The sequence below is a fragment of the Hemicordylus capensis genome, chromosome 1 (assembly GCF_027244095.1).
Source record: "Hemicordylus capensis ecotype Gifberg chromosome 1, rHemCap1.1.pri, whole genome shotgun sequence".
Lineage (NCBI taxonomy): Eukaryota > Metazoa > Chordata > Lepidosauria > Squamata > Cordylidae > Hemicordylus > Hemicordylus capensis.
The window spans coordinates 452,618,585-452,637,793 of record NC_069657.1 but is presented as its reverse complement, the minus strand read 5'-3'; the positions used below and the strand labels follow the sequence as shown (position 1 = coordinate 452,637,793).

General features: G+C 46.2%; 1 protein-coding gene across 2 annotated transcripts in view; it reads right to left on the bottom strand.

Moving 5' to 3' along the window:
- Positions 1–508: 508 nt before the first annotated feature.
- SOX7 (SRY-box transcription factor 7) overlaps positions 509–19,209 on the bottom strand; it is a 161,577-nt gene continuing 142,876 nt past the window's right edge. For both annotated transcript variants that reach the window (XM_053248838.1, XM_053248829.1), the window contains exons 3-4: positions 8,453–8,618; positions 509–7,440 (exon numbers count right to left, since the gene is read on the bottom strand). In XM_053248838.1, coding sequence (XP_053104813.1) covers positions 1,331–7,440; positions 8,453–8,618 — 6,276 coding nt within the window. In that variant the 3' untranslated portion in view covers positions 509–1,330. The remainder of the gene's footprint in view (positions 7,441–8,452; positions 8,619–19,209) is intronic.

Below are 19,209 nucleotides of genomic sequence, written 5' to 3'. Positions count from 1 at the left end.
GCGTATGTGTGATTTGTTCCCCTTGCTTAAGTGACCACATTTCTCTCTTTACCCCGTCGGTATGAACATGTGTGTGCATTTGTAAGCCAGTGTGTCTGTTTCGTCCACACCTACCTCCCACCCCATTTTTTGGAATTGTAGTGCTTATATGTGTGTGAGAGAGGGATCCCTTTAGTGAGCCACCCTGAGCAATAGTGTACTGGAGGGGTGGGGTATAAATCTTTTAAATAAATAAATAAATAAAAATAACACAACACACACACACACACACCCCTTCTTCCGTGTGTGTGTGTGTGTGTGCGTGTGTGTACTGAGAGGATGCTTTTCTTGCAAGCCGCTCACCCCCCCAATAAGTCATTAGGTCCAGGGGCCAAAATTACCTAGCTGCACCTATGAATTTCAGGTATTTTTCTCTGTGTAGAGAATAACTCAGGCAGGAAACTCCAACATACCTCCATCCTGATTTCAGCACTGCATTTTTGTACAAACGTTCGATATGTGTGTCAAATAGTATCTCTGTATTAGGGGTGGGCCAACTTGGCCCTCAAGCTTTTGTTGAACTCCAGCTATCATCATTCCAAGCCCAGTCCTGCTCTGTACTGTATTGTAAGAATGGCCACTTGACGCGAATGTCTGAGTGAAATCTGATGAATGTTGGTATTCACATATGACAATAATTGGGATAGATTTTGTGAATGTCAGAATTCACCTGTGTCAGACATACACATACACACTCATTTCCCAGATGTAGCACTAGTGAACAATTTCATTTCAGTGACTCTCATCATCCCTTGAATGCATTACAATGTTTTTGGACAGTCACAAAATTCACCCGGGATGAGCCATGATTGCCAAATGTCAGACACTGATTGCAATGAAATATTCATCTGCTAATTGCAATTAGAAGCCCAGTTGGCTCCCTCCCGCTGCATTTCCTTGGGCAAAAACATGCACCAGTATGACCACTGCTACATTACAAGATGTCCGTAGCTTTGTACACCATCGTATGCCTAAATAACTTGGGAGTTGGAAAGCAGATTAACTACAAAAGGATAATTTTGCATGGAAGTCAACAGGCTTCCCAATTTTGATACTCTCTTTTTGTATAAAAACATTCATATACTGACTTTTTTGCTATGACACATCTCTGTTGTACAAGTGCGCCAATCCTCCAGAAATGAGAATGGACACAATAATGTGTTTGTAGATTTCACGCTGAAATATATATGCTGTCAGGTGTTTTTTTTTTTAAGTCTGACATGTCAACACTGGAACAAAAACTGGGATAAAATGTATCTAGAAAGATCCCCAGCATCTTTGAGGGGCTATTCTAGAAGTCCAGATCATCTTGATCAATTGCCTCTGCATCCGCCTTATTCTTCATTTTAGTGGCCTGGTGGCTGCTGCTGCTGCCTTTATTTTTGTTGGTTTGGGGTTTATCTCCCTTTGCAGCACTTGACTGAGAGGATGCTTTGTCACCCTCCTCTTCCTCTTCCTCTTCCTCCTCCTCCTCACTATCAGGATACATCTTTGCAGGTTTGCTCTCCGAGTTGGTTTTACTTTCATTGTCCCCATCGCCGTCACCATCACCATTGTTGTTAAGATTCTTCTCATCTTTGCAGTCTTCTGTGTCACTCCCATCATCAGAGCCTTTTTGGGATTGCTGAGAACAGTTTCCCATGGAAGACACATAAGAGAAGGCAGAACCTTTTCTGGGAGTCTCTGTGTGTTCATTGGTTTCACCTTCTTCTGCTTCTCTTGGCTCTTCATCTTCATCATTCTGCTCAGGTCCATTGCTCTCTTCTCCCTCAGCTCCTTCTTCATTCCCTCCAGCATCACCACCATCCTCATTTTCACCCTCCCCTTCCACTTCTGCTGCTTCTGAACATGCCTCGTCCTCTGCTGCTGGGCTGGTGTCTTCCTTGGCCTCCTCTCCACCACTGGCCTGAGCCTCTTCCTCCACTTCATTATCTGCTCCTGCAACTTCTGCTTCAGATAACTCAACAGCATCAGCATCATCAAAATTTTCTGCACATTCAGAAGCATTTTCTTGATTATTTCCTTCACCCGTTTCTTGTTCTTCTGCTGTCCCATCTGTTTCATCTTCCATAATAGGTTCCTCCTCATTTTCCTGATCTTCCTGTTGGGTTTCTTCTTGTTGTTCTGTAGCAATCTCCTCTTCTTCTTCATTCTTTTCCCCCTCTGCTTCACTTTTGGCTTCCTCTTCCTGATCATTATTTTCCGATGTCACTTCTTCTTCTCCCCTTTCTTTTTCCTCTACCTCTTCCTCATTTTCTTCTCCTTTCATAGATTCTTCCTCCTCCTTTGCTTCTTCCACTGCCTCCTCCTTTTCTTCTTCCTCTTCTATTTCTTCCTTTTCTTCTTCATTTACAATCTCATCCTCTTCATTTGCTTCTTCCTCTGCCACTTCCTCCTCTGCTTCTTCCTTTTCTATTTCCTCCTTTTCTTCTCCTTCTCCTTCTTCCACCTCTTTTACACTGTCATCCTCCTTTGCTTCTTCCTCTTCTATTTCCTCCTTTTCTTCTTCCTCTTTTACAGCCTCCTCCTCCTCCTTTGCCTCTTCTTCCTCTTTCTCATTTTCTTCCTCTTCTTCTTCCATAGCCTCTTCCTCATTTTCTTCTGCCTCTTCCACTTCTTCCTCTTTTTCTTCCTCTGCCTTTGCTTCATCATCTTCCTCTTTCACAACTTCTTCATCCTCTTGTTCTTCTTCCTCAGCTTCCTCTTTTTCTTCCTCCTCTATTTCTCCATTCCTGGCTTCTTCCTCACAGTTCTGATCTTCAGTTGCTATCTCCCCCTCTGCAAGTACTTCTGCTTCCTCTTCAGTGACTTCTGCTTCCTCTTCCTGTTCTTGCTCATTGGTTTCATCAGGCTCTCCTTGTTCATTGAGTTCCATGTCCTGATTATCTTCGGGTTCAGCAGCCTCCTCTCCTGGCTCACTTGGGATGGTTTCTTCATCAGCCTCTTCAGCAATATCATCTTCTGCTTTGCTTTTGGCAACATTGACTTTCTGTGTCCTCAGGATCTGCTGGAGGTCAAAAGCCTTCACAACTGGGGCATTGGGTGCCACCACCACTGTGTTTCGTACAGGTTTGGCTGCCATTTTCTTCCTGATGCAGGCATCACAGGGGCAATACTCATCTTCATCAGGTTGCTCACTAACATCATCTCTAATTGTACTGAAAATAAAATCTTCATCTATGTCACAAGATAGGTCCCTGGTCTCCAGCTGCTTGCTTTGGTTCTTAGTCTGCTCACTGAAGAGGGACATTTTGTGCATACTCTTTAAACGCCGTCTCCTGTTTTCTGATTGCAGGGTAGATTCATGCTGCAGCTCATGGTCTGGAGGCCTGGGGAGCCTCTTGCCTGCCCTGCTCCTGATTTTCCTTAGCTCCTTCTCAACACTCTTTTCGATTCTCTTGCTCACTTCTTCTTTCAACTCTGCAATCATCATGTCCACCTCATTGCTGTTCGGCAGGTTCCACTTCACTTTGAACTCATTCATGGCACTGACGTAGTGAGTCATAAACTCCTTCTCAATCTTCTTCAAAAGTTTTAGCACCCAAACTGGGTCAGGGTCCATGGATCTTTGTTGAGTCATCATGGGAGAAGTTTTAATGGTAGGTTGGCAAAGGCCTACTTTGCTAGATTCTGTATCAGCTTTGGACTCACCCCCAAGCTGCATTTCTGCATTCGATTCAGGCTCTCTTTCCTCGTTAGCCTCATTTGCATTTGGGTCAGCTTCAGCTTCAGTGTTGCTTGGCTCTTCAGATGCTTCATTAGCATCCTCTTGATTGGGACTATTTTCTTCTTCCTCAACCACCATCTCCTCTTGGGCATCCTCTTGAACATTATCTGCTTCAGGACTGGTTTCTTCGCATTCTGCATTTTCATCTTCTTGCTTGCTGTTGTTGCCTTCCACCTCTTCATCCTCTCCAGCAATTTCTTTTTCTTCCTCCTCTTTAATTTCACCATCACTGCCCTGGTTCTCATTTGCTTCAGCCCCCTCTTCTTCTCCAGCAGACTCTGCTTTTTCTCCTTCTTCAGCTGTTGAGCAAGGTGTTGGAGGCTGAGAATACTCCTCTTGATGTTCCTCATTAGCATCTTCCTCCTTTGCCTCTTCTTCAGTGGGTTTGGCCTCATCTGTTTTCTCAGGTGATAAGGCACAATCCCGGGCACCAGCCACACTTCCCTCTCCTGAGCCTCCATCACCGCTACTCACATCAACTCCTGACGAGGACATGGGTGTGCGGTCACCATCTTTTGAGTTATGGCCTTTGAAACCAGAGGACACCTTTGCCTGGCCCTCTCCATGGTGGATTGAACTTGGGCCACTGTTTTCAGACGTGCACCCAAACCAGAGAGCCTGGAAAATGTTCAAGAGCTCTGTGTATCTAGGCCTGTTCAAGCATTTTGATTTGTCTGATGAGTCTAGCTTCTCGTCAAGGAGTTGCAGGCTGGCAAGGCATGTGATCAAGATATTGGCAGAATTACTGAGTTTCCTCCCCATGGTGGGAGACACTTCAGGCAAACTATGCGAACGGTCCAGTTTTGCTTCTTGCTTGGAAGCAAGCAGGGCTTTCATGATCTGCACAGAAGTCTGAATGGTGCTTGGCAAGTCTTTTTTGTGGTTGTTCTGGCTAGAGATGACTGAATAGTTGACTTGAGCCCCTTCAGCCCCTTCCAAAATCTCCACAGAGGCATTCTCCTCATTATCTTCCATGTTTGCTTCTTCCTCAGCAGCCTCCTCCTTGGCACCCTCATCAGTTGCCTCATCTGCTGCTTCCTCTTTCTTCTCCGATTCTTCTGCCTCCTCTTTCTTTTCGTCTGTTTCCTCTTCTGTTTCCTGGTTGTTGGAGCAGCTTGGTATTTCAGCACCACTCTCGGAGCCGTCCCTATCATCCTGCATCTCATCTTTCATCAGCAGCGTTTCTGAAGGAATATTTCTCAGCCACTCATGCACAACTTCTTCCGGAGAAGTATTTGGGAGGGAAGAGGGGATGACTTCATTTTCGCCTTCTGGAGCATCACCTTCTCCTGCCTCTGCTTCTCCTCCCCGCTTTTCTTGGCAGGAGCCTTCTTCCTCTTTCAGTGCATCAGAGCCGCTCCCTTCTCCATATGCTGTGTCCATTTCAGGGGATTGTGAATTGGCTGTTTCTTTCTGCTCGGGGTCTGCAGTTGGCTCTGATTCGGTACACATGCTAGTGCCCTTGGGCTTCCTCTTCAGCACCACAGCTCGACTTTTCCTGTTGCTGGGTCTCCCTTTCGGCGGAACAGGGCAGTGCAAACTGTACTTTGATGCAGACTCTGATGCTGAAGCTTGGCTAGAATTTTCAGCATCAGCATGGAGGCTGTTTGTTTTCTTCTGCCTCGACTTGGAAGACTGCCCCATGCCAGATTGAGAGTGAGTATTGCCACTTCTTCCCGATGCCTCTGTCTCTGCACATTTACTCTTCACTTCAGAATGGGAAGAGATCCTTGAATGAACACTCTGAAGATCATTGCTCCTGGTTTCCACCACATGGCCACATTTTGAGCACATGGATTCTGACATACTTCCCGGTCTTGAAGATTGCGTCTGAGAACTAACTTCGGCATTTTTGTCTGCATTTTTGTCATCCGCATCTGAGGAGCTGGGGCAAAACGATGAGGTATTGCTGGTTTCTTCTTTCTGGCTCCCCTTCTGGCTGCCCGGAGAGGACTTGCTGTAGCACTTGGAAGCACTGCTCGCACTCTCTTCCTGAGCAGGAGGTGCAGCTGCTTCACTTAAAGATGACACATTCGAACGAGGAGAACTCGAGTCCTGGGACAAGTGGCCTCCTGCGGCTCTTTTCTCCACTTCATGTGAGCTTCTGGAGTAATACGAGGTTCTGCTATTGGACCTCTCATCTTCTGCATGTAGAGAGCTTCTCATCTTCTTTTTCTTTGTGGTGGACCTCCTAGAGGATCCAGCAGACACTTGGGAACCTGTCTCCAGGTGATTCTGGCTGCGCTGGCTTCTCTTTGACATTCTGGAGCACGATGAAGCAGCACTGCAGATGTGTACTTCGTCACTGTCACTCCTTCTGCTGTTTCCGTCACCAGCTTTGGAATGGAAGGACTTTTCTGTAGAACATCTTCCAGACTCACTGACTTCATCCATGACTGATTGACTGGATGCCAAATTTTCAGAAATGGAATGTTGATCGCTGACTTCCTCTTCTTCCTTTTCGGCTTCTTCCTCTGTGGCTTCTTTCTTATGGCAAGACTCACTGGAAAATGAAGAGATCTCTTGATCAATCTCTGAAAGCTCATCCTGGCTGCCCTTTATTCTAGCTATGCTGTGCTTACTGGATTTGCTGCACATGCTGTTTGGAGATGAGGAGCAGCCAACAACATCTTCAACTTCCACTTTTCTGATGCTACAAGATGAAATGCTCCTTGCCACACTGCTGGTTTCCTCAAACACTTGTATCTGGCTCTCTGCAGAACACTGGGAGGATTTTGATTTGTTACTTCCGGTCCTGCTTCCTGGGCACTCACACCCTTCTTCTCTCAGTACAGAGATTTCATCAGTGGCGTCTTCATTTTGTGAATTGGCCAAAGAAGCGACATCTTCTGGATTCTCAGGTGATTGCCTTTGGCTTGTCTGGATGCAGTCTTGTTGACAACCACATTTTTTTACTGTACTATACTCCACCCTATTCTCTACAGTCTCTGAATAACAAGAGGATTCCTGCACAACATGCTCAGAATATTCCTCTCCACTAGATGAGGTGCGGATGCTGTCTGCGGAGGTGACCTTTTTGCGGACAATCCTTTGGTGCGATGAAGTGCTTGAGCAAGAAGAGTGAGTGTACCACGTGTTCCTTACACCAGGCTCCTCTTTCTGAGATGTGTGCATGGGGTTCTTCCAAATGTCATAGTCTCTGCATGGCTTGCCACATTTGTGGCAATGAATCGCCTCGTTTTCAGACTCTTCAAGCTTTGAGATGTACGAGTCAGCATCACATGGATATAATGAGTCATCCACGTCAGAACTCACCTCTGGGTTACTTGTCTCTGTGGGCTCTATTCCATGGTCTTCCTCAGCACCTGACTCTTTGCAAGGCATCTTATTCATCAGACTGGACTTCTTGATCTGCGTGGACCACTGGAGGGTCTCATTGTTGAGTAGACGGAAGCGAACCTTCATCTCAACTGACAGGCTCCCATCTTTGTTCACGTGCACCCTCTTTTCTATGTCATCATTGACTAAGGAACGGACCAAGTCCCCTGCTTTGGAGTGCGGGCAATTGTTCGAACAGGGGGCACCATTCTCTGGTGATGTCACGAGGCCATTTGGGTAGGACTTTTCTGATGACAAAGAAAACCTCATGGACCGGTTGCTCAAGGAGGATCTTGGGTGAATCACACTCTTCTTGGCTTCCAGTCCAAAGTTCACTTGGGGAAACAAAATGGAAATGCAAAAATATAAGGATCCATGCCAAAAATATAAAATCAAACCTAGATACAGTACAAAGAAGGGGCCCCTGCTCAGGAGTTCAGTGTGGTGCTTTGCACAAACAAGGTCCCTGGTGCCATGCTTGCTATCACACATTAAAAGCATCTCAGGTTAGCCGAGCGGAGAATGACTCCCTCCCTGCCTAAGACCTTGGAAAGCCACTACCAGTCAGAGTAGACACTACTGAGCTCGATGGACCAATGGCCTGACTGATAAGGCAGCTTCGTTTGGGGACAGGTCATGGCTCACTGTGTGCAAAGTCTGGCATTCAGCAGAGGGAAGATGTACCATGAGCAAATGTGCTGTTGCAGTTAATAAGGACTATCATCCTTGGGATCACAGCATCCAACCGCTTCCCTTCCTCTGATCACAGGCGGTGGAAGTGGCCTCAGAAGTGCTGGTGAGGGGGTTAATTGTCACCCTTTTCCTCTTCCAGCTGTCAGAGAGAGGGGTAAGACTGCTCCTCATGGGGAGACTCAAGGTCCAATTCATTCCCATCTCTCCAGACCTCCTCATCCCCGGCCATCCAAGCCTTAAACAAAGCCCTGCAATCAGGGCAATCCCAACTACCCTCTCCAGTGTAGCCGCCTGCAAACTCCCTCCTTCAGCTGCTGCCTGTCTTGCCAGCTGTTGGGGACCTGCCTTCTCCTCTTTGCCATCAGGAGGCCACCTGTTGGGCCAGCTGGTCTCATGGCTGAATGGGTGTGGGTTCCTGGGTGACTCTGGGCCAGTCACTTCTCTCTCAGCCTCACCTACTTCACAGGGTTGTTGTGAAAGAGAAACTCAAGTATGTAGTACACCGCTCTGGGCTCCTTGGAGGAAGAGCGGGATATAAAATGTAATAATAAATAATAAAATACTCCCCACCCTGAGCCCCTGGAACAGGATGGGCTTTCTGTACATCCCTCCCCCTCCCTGCCACGCCTTCTCCTCCGCACTCTTTTTTCTTACTTTCATGGTTTTCACCAACAATGTTGCTGTTGGATCGTGAAGCCAAGGTGGGCAGTTTCTCCGAAGAATGCTTCCTGGAATTCTCCATCATGATTGGCTTGAATGGCTCCCGGCCCATGCAGACCAGCACGTTTGGGCAGCGCAGCAGAGCTTGCATGCTGTCGATCTGGAAAGGAGACAAGCACAGCAACACTCAACACGGGGTACGGGGCAGGAAGAAGCCGGCCTGTCCCCTCTCCTGCTGAGAGAGCCTCCGTGCCTGGCGGCTGCAGTGTTAGACCTGGGTTCCAGTCTGTGCTCAGCTAGGAAGCGCACCAGATGACGTTTCGCCAATCGCTGTTTCTCAGCCTAACCTACCTTGCAGGGAAGTTGTGATGAAATCAACAGGATAACTTCATAGACGCCCCTGTAAGAGCTAAAAGAGTTGTGGAGGCAGCTGACACATCGATTAAAGTGCTGCATTGCCCTGATTGATCTTATTTATTTATTTATTTATTTATTTATTTATTTGAAACGTTTGATATACCGCCCACTCCGAAGACTCTGGGCAGTGTACAAAAACATGCAAAGCAAGACAGCATTAAAATTATATTCTAAATTAAAAACTACAGTAACTAACAAGATGGGGGGGGGAAACCAAATAGGTAAACTACAGGGCAAAAGCCTAGCAAAAAAGAAAAGTCTTCAATAGAGATTTGAAAATCAGTAAGGAAGGGGCTGATCTAAAGGGGAAGGGAGTTCCAGAGAAGTGGGGCAGCAGCCGAAAAGGCCCTTTCACAGGTCCTAGAGCCCCAAACCTCTCGGAAATCAGGGACCGACAAAAGGGCCATCTGAGATGATCTGACCAGATGGGATGTAACTGGATGGGAGAGGCGGGTCTATAGGTACCGTGTTTCCCCGAAAGTAAGACCTACCCCGAAAGTAAGACCTAGCAGTAATTTCTGATGTACCGCTAATATAAGCCCTACCCGAAAATAAGCCCTAGTGCATTTTTTGGGCCTAAAATTAATATAAGACACTGTCTTATTTTCGGGGAAACACGGTAGACAGGCGCCAAGCCCCGCAAGGCTTTGAAGGTCAAAATCAGGACCTTAAATTGAACTCGGTAGCGAATAGGCAACCAGTGCAATGACTGCAGGAGAGGTGTTACCCTGTCATATTTTCTGGCACCCATAAGTAAATGAGCCACTGCATTCTGGACTCGTTGTAGCTTTCTGATCATCCTCAAAGGTAACCCTAGATAGAGGGAGTTACAATAATCTAGGCGGGAGATCACAAGGGCATGAGTCACTGTCATTAATGCCTGCCGATCAAGGTAAGGGCAACTGAGGAATCAGATGGAGCTGGGCAAAGGCACTTCTGGCTGCAGCCTCCACCTGCTGTTCAAGCAGTAGGTGCGAATCCAGAAGGACCCCCAAGTCACGTACAAGCTCCTTCGGGGGCAGCGCCACCCCATCTAAAACAAGGTTCACATCCAGCTGTTGGCCAGTACGAGGGCTGAGTAAAAGTACTTCAGTCTTGGTGGGATTCAGTCTGAGCTTATTTTGATTCATCCAGACCTTAACAGCTTCCAGGCATCTAGTAAGCACAGAAACAGCATCTCCAGAATGGTCTGGCGTGGCAATATACAGCTGAGTATCATCAGCATATTGATGAAATCTCACCCCAAACTGGGAAATGACCTGACCCAGCGGCTCCATATAGACGTTAAAGAGGACAGGGGCAAGAACTGAACCCTGGGGAACTCCATGAAGGAGTGGCCATGGGTCAGAGTACCTGTCCTCAGTGCATACCGACTGGACACGCCCGATACACTACCCCCGATACCCAACCCATGCAGGCGGTCAAGGAGGATAGCATGATCGATAGTGTCAAAAGCCGCTGAGAGATCTAGAAGGACCAGGAGAGGGACACTACCCTCATCAAGGTCCCGAAGAAGGTCATCTACCAGAGCAAGCAGTGCTGTCTCTGTGCTATGCCGAGGCCTGAAACCCAACTGATAAGAATTAAGATAGCCAGTTTCCTCTAAGACCCTCTCAAGCTGGGCACATACAACCCTCTCTAACACCTTCGCTACAGAAGGGAGGTTGAAGATCAGCCTATAGTTTTCAAGGACCTCAGGGTCCAGGGAGGGTTTCTTCAAGTGAGGGTGAACTATCGCCTCTTTAAGGGCTGCTGGTACGAAACCCTCATGTAACGAGGAGTTAACCAACTCCCGCAGCCAAGAATTAACATTCCCACCAGCTGTCCTAACCAGCCAGGAGGGACAAGGGTCCAAGCAACATGTTGCTGCACCCATACCCGAGAGAATCGTGTCCATTATAAAACAAGGCAGAGCTCCAGATTCAGAACAAGGGGATAGATGGGTGTTTATGTGTGTCGGGAGATGCGAAACCTACCCCTAGTTACAGCTTATCCTCACACAGTCTTCCCTTCCCAGTGCTGCTGTTCTCAGCCAAACTCAAGGAGTGGACTCAAACTCAACTTCCATTCCTTGAGTTTGGCTGAGAACAGCAGCACTGGGAAGGGAAGACTGTGTGGGGATCTTGGAAATGCTGCCAGGGAGGGAACTTGGGACCTTCTGCTCTTCCCAGAGCGGCTCCATCCCCTGAGGGGGATATCTTGCAGTGTTTACACATCAAGTCTCCCATTCATATGCAACCAGGGTGGACCCTGCTAGAGAGGGCATGCATTCAGCTCTTGCTTGTGGGCTCCCCTGAGGCATCTGGTGGGCCACTGTGGGAAACAGTATGCTGGACTAGATATGCCTTGGCCTGTTCTTAAGCCTCTATAAGAGACAGCTGTAATCATGTGGTTGCATTCAAAAGGCAGCATTGCGCATTAGGAGAGCGATTTTTTAAATTACAGTGCAGGTTAAAAGGATTAACCCCCTCCTCCCCAGATGATTCAGTCCATACACACACACCATGGTTGCTGTTTACCAAGTAAAACACACACATACAAGGGTCATCTCCATGAATAACATCACATTTAGTTTGGCCACCTCCAGCCTCAGAGGCAAGATGCCTCTAAATACCAGTTGGAGGGGAGCCACGGCAGGACATCCCTCTTGCTTGTGGGCTCCCCAGCGGCATCTGGTGGGCCTCAGTGGGAAACAGGATTCTGGACTGGATGGGCTTCCTTGGGCCTGATCCAGCAGGGCTGCTCTCGTGTTCTTATGAGTACTTCCAAATAAGATGAAAACAAAAAAGATGTACGCAAACAATATAAAGCCTCGATCATATAGAATGAATAAATAGCCATAAATAAATATTCCTCAGTTTTTAGCTTTCTATTAATAACTTTTAATTTGAAACTTTTTAAAAATGGTAATTTTAAATATGTTTTTAGCCTGATCTTTTAACTTGTTTCAGTTTATTTATATTGTTTATTTTAGATTGTATCTGTTTTGTTGATGTTTTGAGCCACCTCAAGTAATGTACTAATGAATGAATGAATAAATAAAATGAATGAATGAATGAATGAATGCCTGAGGAAACGCACAAAAATGTAACCTAAAAACTGTATGCTGAAGCACATGCTGAAGCAAATGAACAGAACAAAATGTGTACATGCTCATTTATTTCATGTTTCAACATTTTCATTATGTTGCATTTCCAGAGTATAATTCCCAGAATAAAGACTTCCATGTTGTTCAAAACAAACCTAAGACAAATTCAAAGCATCTCCTGGCTCAACATGAACTCCTTTAGCAAACTGTAGAGTCATGTAATTCATCATCTACAACAGGGTGCTTTTAAAACTACACAGGGAAAGAGCTCTACAAAACATTGCATTTCACGCATTCCCTTAGGTTATTTATTTATTTTATAAAATAAAGGCTTTGCATTGTTTAAATAATAATGACCTGACCACGATAAAGGCATGACATCAATTGTTCCTGACGCCAGATCTCTCCCCCAATATCTGGTGTGCGCATGCGCGCGTGCGCGCGCACACACACACACACACACACACACACACACACACACACACACACTGGAATCAAGAAACAGAATATGCATGGGACCTGCTATTAGCTGCTGGCACTGGCCATCAGGGCCTAAGCTAGTCCAGCCAGAGAGCCCGTGATGTGGATGTTGACATCTCCCAAGAGAAGAAACCTTGGCATCTCTAGTTCTATGCTTGAGACCATCTCAGACAGTTTGGCAGCAGGATGGGTGGGCAGTGCACCAGCAGAATCCCTAACCCATCCCAGGTTCCCTCCAGCAGGTATGTGCATTCAAAATGGAACAACATCCAGACAGGGTACCTGGAAAGCAGTGGTGTCCCAAAACTGCCTTACAATATATGGGGTCCTTTTGTTTATGGTAGATGCTATATGCCCCATGTGTTTCAGCCGCCAGGCTTTCTTCAGGGGCAGTTCTATGCTGTAACCTTACAAGAGATCTCTGTCAAATGCTGGCTGCTTAACTTCAACCCACCACACCCCTATTTGCACGTATGCAGTCCACTACTCCTATGTGGATTGAAGTTAACAGCCAACTTTTGACAGAGATCTCCTGTAAGGTTACAGCATAGACCTGCCCCCGAAGAAAGCCTGGTGGTTGAAACACATGGGGCATACAGGTGAAACTCGGAAAATTAGAATATCGTGCAAAAGTCCATTGATTTCAGTAATGCAAATTAAAAGGTGAAACTGATATATGAGACAGACGCATTACATGCAAAGCGAGATAAGTCAAGCCTTAATTTGTTATAATTGTGATGATCATGGCGTACAGCTCGTGAAAACCCCAAATCCACAATCTCAGAAAATTAGAATATTACATGGAACCAAGAAGACAAGGATTGAAGAATAGAACAATATCGGACCTCTGAAAAGTATAAGCATGCATATGTATTCAGTACTTGGTTTGGGCCCCTTTTGCAGCAATTACTGCCTCAATGCGGCGTGGCATGGATGCTATCAGCCTGTGGCACTGATGAGGTGTTATGGAAGACCAGGATGCTTCATTAGCGGCCTTCAGCAATTCTGCATTGTTTGGTCTCATGTCTCTCATCCTTCTCTTGGCAATGCCCCATAGATTCTCTATGGGGTCAGGTCAGGCGAGTTTGCTGGCCAGTCAAGCACAGTACACTGTATACTTTTCAGAGGTCCGATACTGTTCTATTCTACAATCCTTGTCTTCTTGGTTCCATGTAATATTCTAATTTTCTGAGATTGTGGATTTGGGGTTTTCATGAGCTGTACGCCATAATCATCACAATTATAACAAATTAAGGCTTGACTTATCTCGCTTTGCATGTAATGCGTCTGTCTCATATATCAGTTTCACCTTTTAATTTGCATTACTGAAATTAATGGACTTTTGCACGATATTCTAATTTTCCGAGTTTCACCTGTATAGCACCTCCCAGAAACAAAAAGACCTCGTATATTCCACAGCATAGCACAAATGACCAGGCTCAAACTATCATACTTTGGGCACATTATGTGAAGACCCAGCTCCCTGGAGAAGTCCATATTAATGCTGGGGAAAGTTGAAGGCAAGAGAAGAAGAGGATGACCAACAGCAAGGTGGATGGACTCAATGACGACAGCAATGAATACACCACTGAAAGACCTTCAAGGCCAAGTGGAAGACAGATCATCCTGGAGAGAATCCATCAACGTGGTCACTAAGTGTCAGTTAGTTAGTTGTTTATTTATGATCTTAGATCAAACAGCAATAGAAACAAAGTATACTCAGTAAAGAGAGAAAAATGAAAACAAAAACTAAAATGTTGTCACATACATAAAATCAAGAACCTTTGGCAGTAGCTAATTGCTGTGCTCTAGCCTCTCTTAATTTGGTCAAAATATAACAGAATTTGGCAACTGCCAAGGATATTGTTGGGTCCCTGTCTTCTAACATGTAAGAATCGTCTCTGACGAGTGGCTTTTGAGACCTTTCAGGTACTGGGATAAAAATAAATCTCTTTCAACGATGCACAGCAGGCAATGTAACAGTGAATGCTTCAATGTTTCAGGAGCAGATCCGCAAGGGCATAGTCTCTCATAAAAGGGTTTTCTCTCAAATTTCCCTGATAACATCGCTGAGGGTAGGGCATTCAGGTGAGCTCTTGTAAACGCCCAGCGAAGTTTTGGTGAATAGATTGTGTAAAAATAAGAGGCTATGATCCAATCTTTCTTAGCGCTTAGAAGATGTGGAGACCTATTTATAGAGGCCCTTTCCTCCTGGAAGTTTATGTCCCTAAGCCTTTGTTTAACTAGGCGTCTTGCCGTTGACTCACCATACTCTAACAATTGTACTGGGCAGAAGCCCATCTTCCGGAGTCTCTCCCCAACCGCCTTACACCAACGGGGTTGAGGGGTAGCGGCAAGGAGGTTAGGTATCTTTACCCAGTAGGACTTATACCTATAAGTCTTAATCCAATACAGGATGATAAGAAGCCAGGCCCTAGTCTCCAATTTCAAAAGCCCAGTCTCCAGCCGTATTAAGGAGTTCGGGATGCATTTTGGTACCTCCAACAGTGATCTCAGAAAGCCCGATTGGACTTTTTCTAAAGCTTGTAAGTCTTTTAATGGTCTAATCTGAACCCCGTATAGCAGCTGAAGTATCACTTTAGCCTGAAAGGCTTTATTTGCTGCCAGAATGTAGCCACCACCTTGTGCCCAGAAAAATCTAGGACACCTGTGCCCCTTCGGAAATGGGTCCTTCGTTTAATGCCATTTAATGCAGGCTAGGGTTATTTTTTAATGCTCCTCCATTCCTGCTTCTGAATAACACCAGTTCGTGAGTGTGGCCTCCAGCTCTGGGGACCACTTAGTTCTCTGGCCCAAAACGGAGGATTTCATCTCTGGGTCATCCCTGCGGTCGGATGAGGGTTCTATGATCCCCTCATTGGTTAGATGGCAAGTGACCCTCAAAGGGAACTGGTCACTCTCAGGTCTTGGGATAACCTTCAGCTCTATTATTTTGTCTATAAGCCCCCTAGATACCATTACATAGTCTATTGTCGAGTGTTTTGTACCAAGAAAAAAGGTGAATTGGCCAGGTCAGTCTCCTTTGACAGCTCCATTGAGAATATGGAGATCGATAGATATAAGTTTATTCGGTCATTGACCAGCAAATGGAGATCTAATTTGTTAGTCAGCTGTTAGTCACTAAGAGTCAACACCAATTTGACAGCACTCAATCAATCAATCAATCAATCAATCAATTTTCCATAGCAAATTGAGATGTGGCCTCCTTTTTGCTGACATTCCAGTGGATGCTTCCTGGGCCTTTTGTGGTTTCCAAGACCACCTTGTGCCTGAGGCAGGGCATCAAATGGTGGCAGCAATAGCCACTAGCCATGCATACCTGCACATGTGCACACACTCACCTCTACTGCTCCCTCGTCTTCCTTTGCTGCAGCAATAGACACCACCATGCACACACACTCTTCTCCCTCTATAAAGCACCTCTAGTGGTGCAGTGGGGAAATGCTTGACTAACAAGCAGAAGGTTGCCGGTTCGAATCCCCGCTGGTACTAGATGGGGCAGCAGCAATATAGGAAGATGCTGAAAGGCATCATCTCATACTGCGTGGGAGGAGGCCATGGCCAAACCCTCCTGTATTCTACCAATGAAAACCACAGGGCTCTGTGGGCGCCAGGAGTCGACACTGACCTGACGGCGCACTTTACTTTAGTATTCTAATGCCTGTCCTTGTCTCTCCTTCTGCTTCTTGCCCCTTCTCCTTCTCAGGCCAGAATCAAACAAGGGTTCCAGTCTCATTCCCTGGTGGCATCTCCAGGTGGGGCTGGGAAAGATCCCTGACTGAAACTCTGGAGAGCTATTGCCCACCAAGGTCAACCATGCTGACCCCGATGGACCAAGGGTCAGTATGAGGCAGCTTCCTATGTAACCTAAGCTGTGCTTCCGCCAAAGCAAAGCCTTCTTTCGGCTTTCCAGTCACACACAGTGCACAAGCCTTTCCGGAAGGCATACCTAGAATAGCCAACTGTTGTGATAAAAAGATTCTGGCACTTAGAGCAGAGTCCCTCTGAGAATATGCAGAGTGCCATTCCTTTGTAACGAGAACCAATTTCCGCTTTTAACAAGAAGTTCTGGTAAGAACTTGTCTGCCTACTTTCCCCTGTGGCCGCCATCTTGGATCAGGGCACATGATGGTGTCCTCACAAGCCAAGCCATTCAGGTGTCCCTATGTGGCACAACATCTGTACCACATTTGGTGCACATCAGTGGTGCATGCATTGAGAAGTTGGGCGGGGGGGGCGCACATGGACAGACGGACAGCAAGGTGATCTCATAATTGTACTTTTCATGAAGAGAATGAGCTAAAAAGTAGAACCCAGAATATCCAGAGGTCCTTTGGGCTGGAAGCAGCTTCAAAGACAGCTCTGTGCAGATGTACAGGAACTTCAGTTTTGTTTGCTAGAAATGTTTCTGTGTTATGTATTATTTATTTTTCTATGTAAACTGCTCTGAGAACTTTGGTTGAAGAGCAGTATATAAATATTTAGTAGTAGTAGTAGCAGCAGCAGCAGCAGCAGTGTTTGGCTTCTCTAGGAAATATTCAGGTGTTTCTCCTTGCGAGAAACCCTGAAGTTCCTTTGACTTTCACTTTTTCAAAATTGTAGTGGCATTCTAATGCAGATTGGCCTGTTCTGAACAGTCATGCATGGTGGGGGGGGGACCCCCTCCTTAGAAACAGTGGCTGACATCCTGATTAAATGTATGGCTATTACTACTATTTAGATACTGCTTTTTGATGAAGACATTTTCATAGCAGTTTATATAGGAAAAGGATCATAATGATGATGATGACAACAACAGCAATAATAAAAAAGGTGGTTCTCTGTCCCCAAAGGGCTCACAAGTAAAGGCATGTCTAACAATATTTAGTGGTGGGTGGGGAACAATGCCCCCCCCAACAACACCCCCCCCCCCCCGCCACACACAGCCAAGTTGATTGCTGACTTCCCTAGTGTTTCTTTTTTAGATCGTGAGCACTTTGGGCCAGAGAACTATTTTCTTATTTTCTTTTTCTCATTTTTAAATTCCTATGTAAGCCATTTTGTGTCGGGAGCTTGGATTCCAGGCTAGTGTTGCAATGGTGTGATAGGATGAACAGGGGCATAGCTAGGGGAGAGGGGACCCGTGTTCGCCCCTCTCCCTGCGGCCCCTTGGAGTGAGGGAGATAATGAAGAAAATGGGAGGGGTGGACCTGGGGGCCCCCTCAGGAGCTGGGGCCCCCAAGTTCTTTGAATTCATCTGCTCAATTATAGCTAGACCACTGAGGGGGAACATGTGCAATTTGTGGCATGCCTCCAACAGTGAAACCTCCCTCTGGATGCCTCTGAGTACCAGCTGCAGAGGAGTAACAGCAGGAGAGAGGGCATGTCCTCAGTTCCTACCTGTGGCTTCCAGCAGCATCTGGTGGGCCACTGTGTGAAACAGGATGCTGGACTAGATGGGCCTTCTTGGGCCTGATCCAGCAGGGCTGTTCTGAAAACTCAGCGCCGGCTGAAGCACCTTGCAAACAGGGCTGCATGGCTCCGTTTCCATATATGACCACACCCCTGTGTCTGACGTCAGATGCAGGGTGTGTGGCTAGGGCACCTGGGGCCAGCATGGCGGGTTGTGCCCAGGCCGGCTTCCTACCCAGTTGTCTTGCTATATCCTCAAACAACCTTCTGCACGAATCACTCTCTGGGGATCTGCTGCCATCTGAATGAGGGCTTGCTTGCCTCCATTTATCCACTGCTTGCATTTTTGTAATAAAACAGACTCAAAAAAGCACCATAAGATTCCAGTGGCTTTCTCAGCCAAGGAACATCTCTGTTCTCTCGGAAGGAATCCAAGAAAGCAAAGCCCTGCTAACTCAGCAAAGAGGCACCTTTTAAAGGTGTGGCTCCCTTATGTTTAGCAGGCAGCGGGGGTGGGGGGTGGGGGAGGGAGCCACTGTCTCTGTCCAACCCCAGCACAGCGTCCCTAGAGTGGCTGTTGCTAGATGTCCACCTTATGTTTCTTTTTAGATAGTGGCCCCCCGAGATGTGGGGTTGAACATTTTCTGCAGAAAGGTTTCCCATACTTAATTTTTCCATGGAAATGTTTCCATTTCTAAAAATTGATTGTTTCATAACATGCATTTGTAACTATGAATGGATGCCAATGCAATAGCATCCAACAGGCAAGAGTGGCAATTTCCCAATTGTAATTAATGTCCGACATGACACAATGCATATCGGAGCTGTAATACCGTGTTGCTGGACTGCAGTGGACAATAAAGGTGGTTCCGATGCTGTTCTGAAACCGTGAGTTCAGAAGCAATGTTTCTGGAGGCTTCCTCGTCCTTGCAAAAGGGGGAACTGCCTTGGGACTGTTTTAATGAAAGGCGGTATATAAATTTAACAATCAATCAATCAATCAATCAATCAATGCTTCAGCAATTGTTGCTTCTGCTATTCTGCTCCTTCTGAAGAGCCTTTGGAATCTGAAGCTGTCTCAAGACACTGCATTATGGCTCTGAAACACTGTACATTATATCAGCCATTGTTTTTAAGGCAATGATTCCTCAGGAGTGTGAGACAGAATAAATATGTTTTATTGATCTGTAAACAGGAGGGTAATATATGGTGGGCTTAAAAAAACAACTAAATATGTGGTGCAGCCACATTTGGAGTAGTGTGTGCAGTTCTGGTCACTGTCATCTGGTCACTGTCATCTGCAGTTCTGGTCATCTTAAGAAGGACATTGTAGAACTGGAAAAGGTGCAGAGGA